Source organism: Dendrobates tinctorius, unplaced genomic scaffold, assembly GCF_039654945.1.
Source record: "Dendrobates tinctorius isolate UK_male_01 unplaced genomic scaffold, ASM3965494v1 ptg000059l, whole genome shotgun sequence".
Lineage (NCBI taxonomy): Eukaryota > Metazoa > Chordata > Amphibia > Anura > Dendrobatidae > Dendrobates > Dendrobates tinctorius.
In genome coordinates, this window is record NW_027361727.1 from 14,517,293 (window position 1) to 14,531,851 (window position 14,559).

The 14,559-nt window shown below is 44.9% G+C and overlaps 1 protein-coding gene across 15 annotated transcripts in view; it reads right to left on the reverse strand.

The window, feature by feature from the left end:
- NRXN2 (neurexin 2) overlaps nt 1-14,559 on the reverse strand; it is a 900,728-nt gene that overhangs the window by 12,650 nt on the left and 873,519 nt on the right. For all 15 annotated transcript variants that reach the window (XM_073578443.1, XM_073578436.1, XM_073578438.1 and 12 more), the window contains one exon: nt 76-154. In XM_073578443.1, coding sequence (XP_073434544.1) covers nt 76-154 — 79 coding nt within the window. The remainder of the gene's footprint in view (nt 1-75; nt 155-14,559) is intronic.

The following is a 14,559-nucleotide window of genomic DNA, read 5'->3' on the forward strand; positions in this document are numbered from 1 at the left end:
CCTACTTTCACATTTTGCCTGTTTCTAGGTAATTCCCTCTATGTAATTTCTGTCGGTTACTAGATTAAGTCTTACCAGTGCTGGGCTCGCATTCTTCCAAATCTTCATCATCACTGGGACACTCAGCTGAGGCTACAAGTAGGTCATCCGAATTCTGCAGGAAACAAATAGGAAATGGGTTCTTATTACTTGTTTATCAAGTTGCCGTTTCCTATCGCGGAGCAAAAACATCGTTAATTGACTGACTTTATTTGTTGCACCAGTTATCTCATTTGCTTCTTGGTTCAGATTCTATTGTGCAGGAATAAGTACATGCTGTTAGTATAAGATCACAACAATCTCAATTGTCCAAGAGTATCGAGTCCTATTGGCTATGCTTTGTCGGGAAAAACATTAATATTAGCTCTCATGAAAGGAAAGAACCTCTGATCTGCACTGATGAGGGGCACATACCTCCAAACAGCATGCAGCAGTAGATAAGTGTCTGGTTTGGCTAATACCTCTGATCGTGTTGTAAGGTTTGGGGAGTGGCTCACAGGGTAGCTACCTTCACTGGGGGGCACTAGTGAGGTTTTTTTCTTTCCAGGAGAGGGATAATTAGCATAGAGAGAAGTTGAAAGGCAAGGATATACCTTTATTGACCAAGCATTTAATAAAAGGAATCCTCTGTGCATACATTTGATCGCTAAAAGACTTTAGGCACATAAGACATGTACTTTCTGAGAATTTCTTGACTTATATTCTAAGATTAGGACCCAAATTCCGCATGAGTTTAACGTAACCTTATGCTGAGTGACCATATTCTGTGGATGCGCCATCTATGAGCAAGAGGAGATTTCTGCTAATAATTTACACCACATTTTGGGGTAAATTATATTCGTGCCCTGCCCCCTTCCTCTTAGCCCCATGCACTTTTTCAGAAATGTTGCACTGCTGCTGTTCAGTTGAAGAAAGTTGCAAAAGTTTTGGACTTTCTACATTTAGTTTTCTTTAAAAAAAAATACTTTTCCCACAACACAGCTGAAGGATAGGCAAATACAGAGTATAATGTGATAGCATAAAATTACAACAAGCCCTAGTTTTCCTCAAAGTGCATTTTGCCCCAGAAGTAAACCAATGTGCAAAAACCATGAATGGAAACTGCAAATGTTATAATGGACAGTGGCTCAGCGGTGTTCTATAGGGCAGATCAATAAATCAAAGTAGGGCTCCTATAGGTTGCTACTGACCACAGTCGGTTTCTTGCTCTCTGATTGGTTGTTATGGACTACAGATGGTTTCCTGTGCTCTTGATGCGATTGCTATGAACCGTAGTCAGTCTGCTTTGCTTTGATTGGTTGTTATGAACGAGAGTTAGTTTGTTGTGCACTGATTGGTTGGTATAGACTACAGTTGGTCTGTTGTGCTCTGTTTGTTATGAACACCACTGTCTATTTTGTGTTCTCTGCTTACCATGGACCCCACAGTCCAATTGTTGTTCAATGGTTGCTATGAACCTCAGTCAGTCTGCTCTGTTCTGATTGGTGAGCCACAGTTGTTCTGTTTTCTGGTTGTTATGGACTAGAGTCAGTCTGCTGTGCTCTGATTCGATGCTATGAACCACAAATGGTCTGTTGTGCTATGATTGGTTGCTAGGAACCACAGTTGATCCACTATTCTTGAGTTGTTACGGACTACAGTCGCTGTGTTGTGCTCTGTTTGCTATGAACCATACTTTAATCTGCTGCTCTCTGGTTACTATGTACTACACATGGTCTGTTGTTCTCTGGTTGCTATGAGCCACAGTTGGTCTGCTGATCTCTGATTGGTAGCTGTGAACCACAGGTGATCTGCTATGCTCTGGTTGCTATGAACCACAGGTGATCTGCTGTGCTCTGGTTGCTATGAACCACAGGTGATCTGCGGTGCTCTGGTTGCTATGAACCACAGGTGATCTGCGGTGCTCTGGTTGCTATGACCCACAGGTGATCTGCTGTGCTCTGGTTGCTATGAACCACAGGTGATCTGCTGTGCTCGGGTTGCTATGACCCACAGGTGATCTGCTGTGCTCTGGTTGCTATGAACCACAGGTGATCTGCTGTGCTCTGGTTGCTATGACCCACAGGTGATCTGCTGTGCTCTGGTTGCTATGAACCACAGGTGATCTGCTGTGCTCTGGTTGCTATGAACCACAGGTGATCTGCTGTGCTCTGGTTGCTATGAACCACAGGTGATCTGCGGTGCTCTGGTTGCTATGAACCACAGGTGATCTGCGGTGCTCTGGTTGCTATGACCCACAGGTGATCTGCTGTGCTCTGGTTGCTATGAACCACAGGTGATCTGCTGTGCTCGGGTTGCTATGACCCACAGGTGATCTGCTGTGCTCTGGTTGCTATGAACCACAGGTGATCTGCGGTGCTCTGGTTGCTATGACCCACAGGTGATCTGCTGTGCTCTGGTTGCTATGAACCACAGGTGATCTGCTGTGCTCTGGTTGCTATGACCCACAGGTGATCTGCTGTGCTCTGGTTGCTATGAACCACAGGTGATCTGCTGTGCTCTGGTTGCTATGAACCACAGGTGATCTGCTGTGCTCTGGTTGCTATGAACCACAGGTGATCTGCGGTGCTCTGGTTGCTATGAACCACAGGTGATCTGCGGTGCTCTGGTTGCTATGACCCACAGGTGATCTGCTGTGCTCTGGTTGCTATGAACCACAGGTGATCTGCTGTGCTCGGGTTGCTATGACCCACAGGTGATCTGCTGTGCTCTGGTTGCTATGAACCACAGGTGATCTGCGGTGCTCTGGTTGCTATGACCCACAGGTGATCTGCTGTGCTCTGGTTGCTATGAACCACAGGTGATCTGCTGTGCTCTGGTTGCTATGAACCACAGGTGATCTGCGGTGCTCTGGTTGCTATGAACCACAGGTGATCTGCGGTGCTCTGGTTGCTATGACCCACAGGTGATCTGCTGTGCTCTGGTTGCTATGAACCACAGGTGATCTGCTGTGCTCGGGTTGCTATGAACCACAGGTGATCTGCGGTGCTCTGGTTGCTATGACCCACAGGTGATCTGCTGTGCTCTGGTTGCTATGAACCACAGGTGATCTGCGGTGCTCTGGTTGCTATGACCCACAGGTGATCTGCTGTGCTCTGGTTGCTATGAACCACAGGTGATCTGCGGTGCTCTGGTTGCTATGAACCACAGGTGATCTGCGGTGCTCTGGTTGCTATGACCCACAGGTGATCTGCTGTGCTCTGGTTGCTATGAACCACAGGTGATCTGCTGTGCTCGGGTTGCTATGACCCACAGGTGATCTGCTGTGCTCTGGTTGCTATGAACCACAGGTGATCTGCGGTGCTCTGGTTGCTATGACCCACAGGTGATCTGCTGTGCTCTGGTTGCTATGACCCACAGGTGATCTGCTGTGCTCTGGTTGCTATGACCCACAGGTGATCTGCTGTGCTCTGGTTGCTATGACCCACAGGTGATCTGCTGTGCTCTGGTTGCTATGAACCACAGGTGATCTGCTGTGCTCTGGTTGCTATGAACCACAGGTAATCTGCGGTGCTCTGGTTGCTATGAACTACAGGTGATCTGCGGTGCTCGGGTTGCTCTGACACACAGGTGATCTGCGGTGCTCTGGTTGCTATGAACCACAGGTGATCTGCTGTGCTCTGGTTGCTATGAACCACAGGTGATCTGCTGTGCTCTGGTTGCTATGACCCACAGGTGATCTGCGGTGCTCTGGTTGCTATGACCCACAGGTGATCTGCTGTGCTCTGGTTGCTATGACCCACAGGTGATCTGCTATAGACTATATTTGACAGTTTTGAAAAATTAGATAAATAAGAGGTCTTATTTTTCTCATCTATCAGATTATCCGACCCATTCACTTTCTATGACACATCTACTGTTTTCTGTTTTTACACCACATAATAGTTTCGCCATATGGAAAGCGATGTTCTCCGCAGTCATATTTTGCCCAAGTAAAACAGAAAATTGCAGCCAGCCTTACTGATGTCTGAGGAAAATTTGCTCTTACAGATAATTACACCTCTTGGGCGCCGTTTATCCTTAATAAGTGCAAGTAAAAAAGAAATATGTATACAAATGTGTTGCAGTGAAGACCAATATTGTCTGAAATATCCAGTCACAATAATTGTCCGAAACAAGGTATTAATGAGAGGAGAGCATAAAGCGCACGAAGAAGAAATGATCACTGCTGCAGCCACTTCCTCAGAGACACAAGACGGCGGTCATGGAGAAGCGCCTCCTTTGCTGTATTAATGGCCATTTATTCGTGGAGGTACCCAGGAACTAGTGTCACAGAGCACAACTACACTGAGAGCATATCCAATATCGCAGTGATCCATTGTGTCGCTGAAACCTTCCTGGGGTGCGGCAACACCCTGTCAAAAATTGGCGGCCGGAAGGACGACGAAAGAAAAAAAGACGCCGTCAGGAAAGCAATCATGGCTTCTTGCAATGCCGATACCGTAGTCGATTGTCTTCGATGAACGAAGGCAACTGAGTAATGCAGCGGTGCGGCAGGAAGCCAAGAGCGGTTTCTTGGTTGCGACATTACCTCTTCTGTACACAGCACAAGCTATTTGTTTGTTTTTTTTAAATTAATGGTGCTTAGTTTATTGCTTTTAATATTCACAGTATATTTTTAATTTTCTGCACTTTTTTTTAATTATTCATTGGCCACAGTGTATTTTTTATATTTTTTTTTATACTTAGGGGGCACAGTGTATAATTTTGTTTAACATTTTAGGGGCACAATTACACTTTTTTTTTTTTTTCTATGAAAGCCTTACTTCTAGAGATGAGCAAATTTTTGTCGGATTTGGTTCCGAATACGATCGGCATCGAATATTGTTTTTGCAATATTCGTCAAACACAACCAAACGTCATTAGAGTCAATGGGAGCTGAAATTACCGAATATGATCGGAACACACATTCGGCATGAATAGTGTTCAAATATGGCTCCAATATGATGAACGTTATATTATATTCAGGAGGCACAGAGTATTGTATATTCAGGAGGCACAGAGCATTCTATATTCAGGGGGAACAGAGTATTATAGAATCATAGAATCATAGAATCGTAGAGTTGGAAGGGACCTCCTGGGCCATCTGGTCCAACCCCTTGCTCAAAGCAGGATTCGCTAAATCATCCCAGAAAGATGTCTGTCCAGCCTCTGTTTGAAGACTTCCATTGAAGGAGAACTCACCACTTCTCGTGGCAGCCTGTTCCACTCATTGATCACTCTAACTGTCAAAAAGTTTTTTCTAATATCTAATCTGTGTCTCCTCCCATTCAGTTTCATCCCATTGCTTCTAGTCTTTCCTTGTGCAAATGAGAATAAAGTTGATCCTTCTACAATGTGACAGCCCTTTAGATATTTGTAGACAGCTATTAAGTCTCCTCTCAGTCTTCTCTTTTGCAAACTAAACATTCCCAAATCCTGCAACCTTTTCTCATAAGACAGGGTTTGCAGACCGGTCACCATTCTGGTCGCTCTTTTCTGAACTTGCTCCAGTTTGTTGATGTCTTTTTTAAAATGTGGTGCCCAAAACTGGACACAATATTCCAGATGAGGTCTGACCAAAGAGGAGTAGAGGGAAATAATGACTTCACGTGATCTAGACTGTATGCTTCTGTTAATACATCCTAGAATTGCATTTGCCTTTTTTGCTGCTGCATCACACTGTTGACTCATATTCAGTCTGTGATCTATTAGTATACCCAAGTCATTTTCACATGTGCTGTCACTTAGCCCTATTCCTCCCATTCTGTATATGCTTTTTTCATTTTTATTGCCCAGATGTAGTACTTTGCATTTCTCCCTGTTAAAAACCATTCTGTTATATATTCAGGGGGCACAGTATTATTCTAGGGGGCACAGTTCTAGCATGCATAGTCGCTGGGAAATATAGAAATCTGATGCCCCCTGTGCTTTCTTATTTTTTTACACTGCGTAAACGGACCTGCAGTTCCTTTTTTGAAATCCACAACATATTGGTCTTCTGAGTGTACGCTGAGCTTATGTGCAGATTTTCTCCATAAAATTGTATTGATGACATACCAACAAGAAACAAAAAATAGAGTCAAAAATGTGATAACGCAATGAAAAAAATGCAAGTAACCTAATTTACCGAATAGGTATAGAAAATCTGCAACATAAAAAATTCAAGAAATGCTCCTTGTAGAAATGTGGCCTAAATATTGCATGTAACTGAAGAAGAGGTTTGCATCTCACCAACCCACGCACCTGTACATAAACCGCACCTATTACAGATTGTTAGGAATCAGGGCCTCTCATTATATCCATAGGAGGTTATGCTAATCGGCTGTCAGTGAATAGGGTTCTATCAAATGAAATTAAACCTACAGAGGGGAAGAGATAGAAATAGATTCTGACAGAGCTTGAAAAGTATCTCTAAAGTTCATCACTTAGGCCAAAGTCTTACTCGTCTTAGTTAAATGTTTTACTTTGCAAGGAGATGGAGTCTATGGCAATCTCCCCATGGTAGAGAGCAAACAAGCTTTCCGACAAGACACCAGATCAGACACTGCTTGAATTTAATATTCATTTGTCCAATATGGAGGCAATAAACCTTGAAGCGTTACAAAACATGAATAGGAATCAAAAATGACTTCCACCAGTGGACAGTGAAATATGCATCCGGTCTTGCACCACCGCTTGCACTCTGCCACCTTCCTATTTGTTACACCCTTCACAGTGGTCTTCATGAGCCCTTATTTTCTCACACAGTTTTTCTCAGCAGTCATTTTTTCTCTCTGTCAGACAGGCCACTTTTGGTTTCTTCAAGGCAGCCTTGAAAGCCGCCCACCAACCAACCTTCTCACTTGGCCTCATGACGGCCCTATCCTGGTTTTGGTTTTCTACCAGAATCTGGCTTGGCTTCTCTCTTGGGTAAGCTCTATGCTGCTGCCAACCTTTGGCTTCATTCACTAGTCAGAGAGTAATGACTAATATAACATTCTTCAGGACTGTTGTGATCAGCTTGGTTCACATAGTGGGCATTTCTTCATCTCTCCTACTCAAGGACACAGTGAAGGAACTTCTACCTTATGCTTCAGCAGCCTAGTCAATGTCTGCTATCCCTGTGCCTGCGGTGCACAACCCTCTTCACTGGTCTTTCCCATTACGACCTTTCTCGCTCTTTCGCTACATGACCTAAACTTTTGCTAAACATCTGTTGTCACATACGCTGTATGGCAACAGCTTTTTGGGAAACTATGGCAGAAATGGGTAACAAACAAAGCATGAGCAGAGTATAAGACATATGAGGTCTGTCAGATGGTCCCCAAACCTCTGTTCTTGGGTGGTCATAGATCAAACATCTTGTTAAAGATCTGCAAATACTATCTAAAAGAGGTTGTCTTTTACTTTAACATTGATGGCCTATCCTTAGGATAAGTCATCAATGTCTGATCGGTGAGGGTGCAATACCCAGCACCCCTTCTGATCAGCTGTTACCTGCCTATGTAGCAGCCAGAATTCCTCAGTTACAGAGCTGTACAGCACAGTTCTGTCCATGGAATAGTGGCCGCTACCAGGTACTGCACATTCGCCTCCTATTGATTTGAATAGGGGAAGGATGCGCAATACATAGCCACAGCCGCTATACAGTTGATGGAGCTGTGCATCTCTCAAACTGAGCAGTACCGGCTGCCACAGATACCAAGAGCAGTGATCGGCGGAGGGTGCAAGGTGTCGCACCCCCACCGATCAGACATTGATGACCTATCCTAAGGATAGCACATCAATGTTAAAGTAGTGGACAATTTCTGTAAACTTAGAATTGGTCTAGATGGGCCATGTGGCTCATATGATGTGATAAAATTGGCTCATCTTTAGACACATTAGTCTGACTTTATATCACTTCTTGCTTTACTTTTCACCAATAGGTGGCTGTAGCGATAATGTAAAATATGATGTAAGATTCCCCTGATTATCATATTGCAGAATCTTCTATTCACATACTGAACACTGCTATGTCAGTGGTGTGGGTTTGACCCCCCTCCTTTCCCCTCTTGTTAGCCTGCCAGCAGCTTGTAGCACTCTCACACATGCTGCAGATGTAACCCCCTCCCCCCAGCCTCTGCACACTCATTGTAATGTGGAACTCCAGTGTGATCTGCTTCCTGCCTCACAGCAGGGGGTCCCCTTTGTCTCCAAAATGTGCAGCTACTCTCATAGACAATAATGAGAATCTAATCACTTGGTCATAGAATGCCGCCAGATTACGATAGAAATATGAAAAAGACATATTGGGACGTGCTCCAATCGGGCTTCACCACAGTGGTTCTTGCTAAATTCTAGCACCAACAGAACCAGAGAAATGCTACAGAAGAAAGTGGATAGGCACAATCCGTCCCGTGAAAAAATATCCTTTATTGTGGCATCAAGTTACCAACAGCAGGCAGATAAAACCATGGAGCATGTACAGATGACGATTGTGGGACAAGGGCAATGGTTGCTTTTAAATATGTTGTGAGCTTTATCCTAGATATGACCTGTTGAAGCGCAATGTAAGTGCGAAACGATCGTCGTCTGTACATGCGCCATGGTTTTATCTGCTTGCTGTTGGTAACTTGATGCCACAATAAAGAATATTTTTGCACGGGACGGATTGTGCCTATCCACTTTCTTCTCTATGGATATACAGACTATTTTCCTTGGTAGTGGCACCCGTATTCCCTGATGTGTGTGCAGCTTCATTAACCCGAGGTCATACAGCTGTGCCTTTGTCCTGCTTTTTTCTTCCATGGAACCAGAGAAATGGATTTCTCCTGAACAGAGCGGAATACACAGTGTTTGAAGTCAACAAAAAGCTAATTTTAATATAAGATGAATGATGGTTCTGCCGATATTCTTCTAAGTTCTCAAGCCCAGATATGATGGTTATAAGTTTTCAGAACCCAAGTCTGTACTTTGAGAAAGGGGCGGACTGTCACAAGTCAGCCCCTTTAGTGATGTCACAAGCCCCAAGGTATAAGGTATTTTCCCCTACCCCTTCCTCAGTCTAGCTTGGGATGCTGTGGCAATAAGATCTCAAATGCATGGTGATGTTTGCTCCTCCCCCCAGCATGGTTCTGCCTGAAATGATCTAAGCAATATGTAAGTTTATCTCTGCTTTTTAAATCCCTTTTATTTGTATTTGCATTGTACATACTGCTATTGTCTCATATCGTAAACCTTTTTATCTTCTGTAAACACTGCCTATCTTTTGGGAATAAACTATAAAATGTATTAGTTCTGTCTCCTTGCTCTGTGATGAATTCACGTGCCTAAAAGTTAATTACGCTACTAATTTGGGGTTGGCTTCGAACCCCTCTATTAATTTTAAATATTAATAAGAGAAATCTGAAGCTGGTGGTAGCGAAGTGTGTTCTGACTAGGTGGGTAGCGCTGGCAGTGACTGGGTGGGTTTTATAAGCTGATTGTGTGGCTGCGGCCAAAGCATTTATAACTCCCTCACTGCAAACGGGCCTAATAGCCATTGCCCAACAAGTAGCCTGTCCAGCGACTAATTATAGGTGCAGTTCTCTGCCTGACCTGAGGGTAAGGGGGGCACTGGTGAGCTGCGAGTTCCGAAGTGGAACTGAAAGTGGGATATACATAAATCCTGGCAGCTTGTGATACAGTGTGGCCGCGGTGGGATAACGAAAATAAGCCCCCCTGTGGTAAATTGTTAGGGCAAGACTAGCTTGCTGTTTTCATCACATTGTTGGCAGCGGTGGGATAAGTAAGATAAGCCCCCTGCACATGTGATAGCCATGTGCGGCCAAAAGTCATACAAACCCCTTTTCCTGACAGTGGCATATTTTAAGCCACACAACCTTTACTTTCCCCTTATGTCTACGGGGCTCAAATTTTCTTTAAAACCTGCAATGTGGCATACAGCATGTAGTCTAGCATATATTAATACCGTACGCTCTCGGTACAGTAGATTTCCCAGCATTATCCATATTGAAACATAATTTGTTATTTAGAACAACGAGTTGGTGAAGGAAAGTAGGATGTGCATAGGATGTTCCATTTCCAGAATTCAATGAAAGATTTGGAAACTTGTATAGCTTAATCAAAATGCACATTTATATTGGTCATTTTTATACTGTAAAACACAATATAAAGAACAATAGATGGCGCCGAGCACTTCCTAATACATTACAGATATCGTTGGCAAGTTTACAAGTTTAATATCTGGAGCAGCAATATTACAGCTAGGGATTTAGGAATGATATAGAAGTATTTCATCATCAACTGGAAGAATTTAAAGGGCTTTAGAAACTGGTTCAGAACCTATATTTATAATACTATTTGTCCGTTTGCATTTTCTATATCTATTACCATAACTATATAAATCAAAGCAATAAGAATCCGTGACATTAGATAAATGTGCGATGTAAACAATTTACATATTCATGTTAGGGGACTGATCAGATGACAAAAAAATCATGTGCAATATAGCTGTAACTTATGAATATTACATATTCATGTTAGAAAAAAAAAGCTATAATAAAGCCATACAAATGTATGAAAGTATGCTGTCTGAAAAGCTGTCTTTCTGTAATGCAAAAGCAAATTAATGCCCCACCACGTTGCACACTTTTGCACTCAAACCTACTCTGTTGCGGGTTTTAATACCAATTTACCCCTTCTATCAATGGCGCCTTAAATTGGTGACCATGCCGTCCATATGTGAAACATACAGTTTTGGTTATGGGGCACAGAGGACCACCCGTGATGCAAAGAAGTAGGAAGACTGAGCCTTGTCATGACATCAGATATTAGCGGTTAAGATATAAAAAAATGCAACAGTGCAGCATTGATTTTAATTCTACTAACAAGTATGTTAGGCTGGTAAAAGTATTGACTTTAGGTAGACCTGACACTAGTATGTCATTTTTGACCTGGTGTAAATGCCGATCTTCTCCTGAATCCAGGTATGTTTTTCTTCAGTTTCTGCGCCTCATCGTTCCTGAGATATGTCTCTTCCTGCAAGAAAATCTAGCCTTGTTAGCCAAGGGGGCATGGTCCTCATAAATACGCCCACAGAGAATAGTTCATGATCCCGCCCCTTTGCTCACACGACCAGATTTACACATAAGGAAAAGTGGGCTATATCTCAGGAACTGAGAGGCACTAGTACAGAAGAAAAACAATGCAGGATTCAGGAGAACAGTGCCATCTGCACCAAGTGAATTTTTTTTTACATTTATGGCAAGTGACAGGTAGTCTTTAAGGAAGATCTGTTATCACTTCTGACGTGTCTTCTATAATAAATACTTGCATTCCCTATAAAATTAATTTTGGGGCATCTTTTCTTTTAATTCTGCTCTGTGCCTATCCCCAGATATGCCTCCTAGAAATCTGCAGATTTACAGGGAAACTGTCAGCTTTCTCCCTCCCCCCCAAATTACCATCATGTCTATACTCCACTAGAGATGAGCGACTTTGCCTTTTTTAGGGTCGAGTCTAGAGTTGAGCGAAACGGGTCGGTCAAATTCATAAGTCGCCGACTTTCGCTAAAGTCTGGTTTCATGAAACAAAACCCAACCATAGCGTGAGGTCGGCAACCAGAGCGCCAAAGTCACGTTTCAAATGATGCTTCCAGCGCCCTTTTTCAGCCAATGATGGAGGACGCACACTGTGGGCAACGCGATGACATGGGCAGCGGTCACCACCATCTTTGAGAAGGGCATGCAAGTGATTGGCTTGCTTTGTGTGGCGTCACAGGGGCTATAAAAGGATGTGCACGCCGACCGCCATCTTACTTCTGCTGATCTTAGCACAGGGAGGGAGAGGTTGCTGCTGCTGATTCTGAAGAAGGGAGAGCGTTAGGCAGGGAAGAAGAACAAAAAAACTGCTTCTGCTGTTAGCGATTTTCACTGTACAACACAACAGTTTGTGTGCAGTGACAGGGGAGGCTATTTTTTTTGTGCATCAGCTCTGTTGGTTAATAGGCTGCCTTATAAGGCTCCCTGATAGCTGCATTGCTGTTTGCACACTGCTGTGCAAGCTGCTTTTTTAAAAGCAAAAATACTTTTCTTCCTCTTTTCTGCACAGTTACCAAGCATTCATTTTTCCACACTTTTGTGTGCAGCAGTCCTGCTTATTAGGCTGCCTGCTGCCATACTTGGACTGAGAGCATCATTGTCAGCCTCCTAAAATCTCTAGCGAGATTCAAATTCTCCCCAATACAATGTACACCTTGTACTTTGTCATACACCAGCCAATTTCAGCCTGTTAATTTGAGGTGTAATCTATAGTAGGCCTGAGATAATAGTTCAGCCTCCTAAAATCTCTAGGGAGATTCAGGAGATTCAAATTCTCCCCAATACTATATACACCTTGTACCTTGTTTTACAGTACCTTATAGCTGGTGGTATTTTGGGTACATTTTCCCAAAAATGAGGAAGTATGGTGGAAGAGGCCATGAACGTGGGCGGGGGTTGCCAGCTGTTACTGATGGTGGTGGTGGTGGGGAATCTGCTGGTAGTGGCAAAAGCTCAATAGCACCTAAGGCAGGAGGTGTTGAGCCTGCATCATCGTCTGGCTCCACAAGGCCTTGAAGGCTCTCTTTCCTGGGAGTAGGTAAACCACTTTTAAAGCCGGAGCTTCAGGAACAAGTTTTGGCTTAAATTGCCGAAACAGACTCCAGCTAATATGCCCTCCTCTTCTAAAGTTTCAAAAAAATGCAAGCACTGAGTCATCAAGTGCTGGCTCCTGGTCAGGAAGAACCCCTTTCCTTGTGTCCTTCACCCTCACCAAAAGTGAATGATGCAGCAGGCCACACTTCACATTAGTCCATGTAGCTCTTTCTCACATACCATGCCTGGGTTATCAAGTCAAATCGTGAATTCCCCAGTCCAAGATGAATCTGACATGGAGTGTGGGTCGCCAGCCAGGGCAGTGGGGTTAATCGGTACCGGCACGGTCTCTCAGAGGGATGTGTCACGGTGGTGGTGACCCGGTCCGTGGCCCTGGGCGTCCATGCAAAGGGGTGAATAACGTTTATAGGTGAATGATACGTGACGCCACCTGTGGTTTCTGATCAGATTGACCAGCGCTGCAGTGTCGCTTCTCCGGGACAGATGTTGTGGTGCAGCTAAGATGTAGAAGCCCAGCACAGGTAGGGCCGTAGTCGCAGGGCAGATGAAAGAGTTGGCAGATGGTGTGCAGTGCAGGATGTAGCAGAGCCGTGCGCCAGATGCAGGAGAAAGATGACCAACACAGTCGTGCAGTTCCTTTACCTGTACTTGGTAAGTGCCGTCCAGGACCCAGAGTACAGATGGAGAAGGAGTTGGTCAGCCTGGAAGCAAATTAGGAATTCTATCTCTGCAGATAGGTAGTGTGGCCTCCGTTCTAGCGCTTATCTGAGGTACTCGCAGTACTGAGTTCACTGAACTTCTCCCTGTTGACTCTCTTTTGGAACCTTGTATGGCAGGCAGCTGTAGCCTTTTCCTTCTGGCTCACACATGTCGCTGCTGGGGCCTCTGAGCCTTAGTTGGGAACAGAGCATTTACAGCTGCTACTTCCTTCGGTTTCTGCTGCAGGACCGTCAGTGTCCCTACAAACTTGGAGACCCGAATCCGGACCATGCGCTCCAGCTAGGAGTGAGCCTTAACTCTGCTCATCCTCCAGCTCCCCTTCTCACGTCCACACACTTCCCCTTCCCTTTAAAGACTGCCCTAACTTCCCTCCTCCCGACCACAGAGAGCAGCTCCTCAGCAGTCAGGTTCAGAGCTCTCCCTGCTGGCCTGGAATGGGAACTGTGTTGTTGCTCCCAAGCATGACATCACACTCCCTAGGAGGAAGGTAATGCCACTGTGGCGACCGTACTCCTGGGGGCGCCACAAGTGCACTGATGCCCAGCCACTGCTAGGCGATTCTGCTGGTACATTGACCCAGACCACTACATTCCCTTCGCACTCTACACAGCCAGAATCTGACCCAGATCAAACTCAGGTTCCCCTTCCGCATACTATACCACCTTACACGGTGACAAAGAGGAAGGTGCAGATGAAAGTGCAGGTCCATTGAGCAGGTGGGGGGGCATACTCATGGGCGACGGCACTGGCACAGGGCCCCTCATAGTACGCAAAAGTGTCTCTGCCAGTGGGAGGAGGAGGGCCCACCCGCCGTCAGACACACCGCCGTACTATGAGGGGCCCTGTGCCAGTGCCGTCACCAACGAGTGGGCCCCCCGCTTGCTCAAGATCTCAGCACTTGCAAAGTTGAAATACTTACCTCTCCCTGCTCCACCGCCGTGATGTCTTCCGCGTTTCCTGACAGTGACATTCTTGTCAGAAATCGCGATGACATCACGTCTGTACGCCCTCTGCCTAAACAGTCCAAGTGCAGAGAGATGGAAGATGGGGACGACGAGCAGTCCAGAGTACAGGTATTCCCTAGCAAGGAGACTTATTTAATTGTTTTAAAGGTTGGGAGCAATTTTTGGGGAGCACTACACTCTGGAGAATGCTATATGGGGCCCACCATACACTGGAGCATTCCAAAGGTGGACATCAG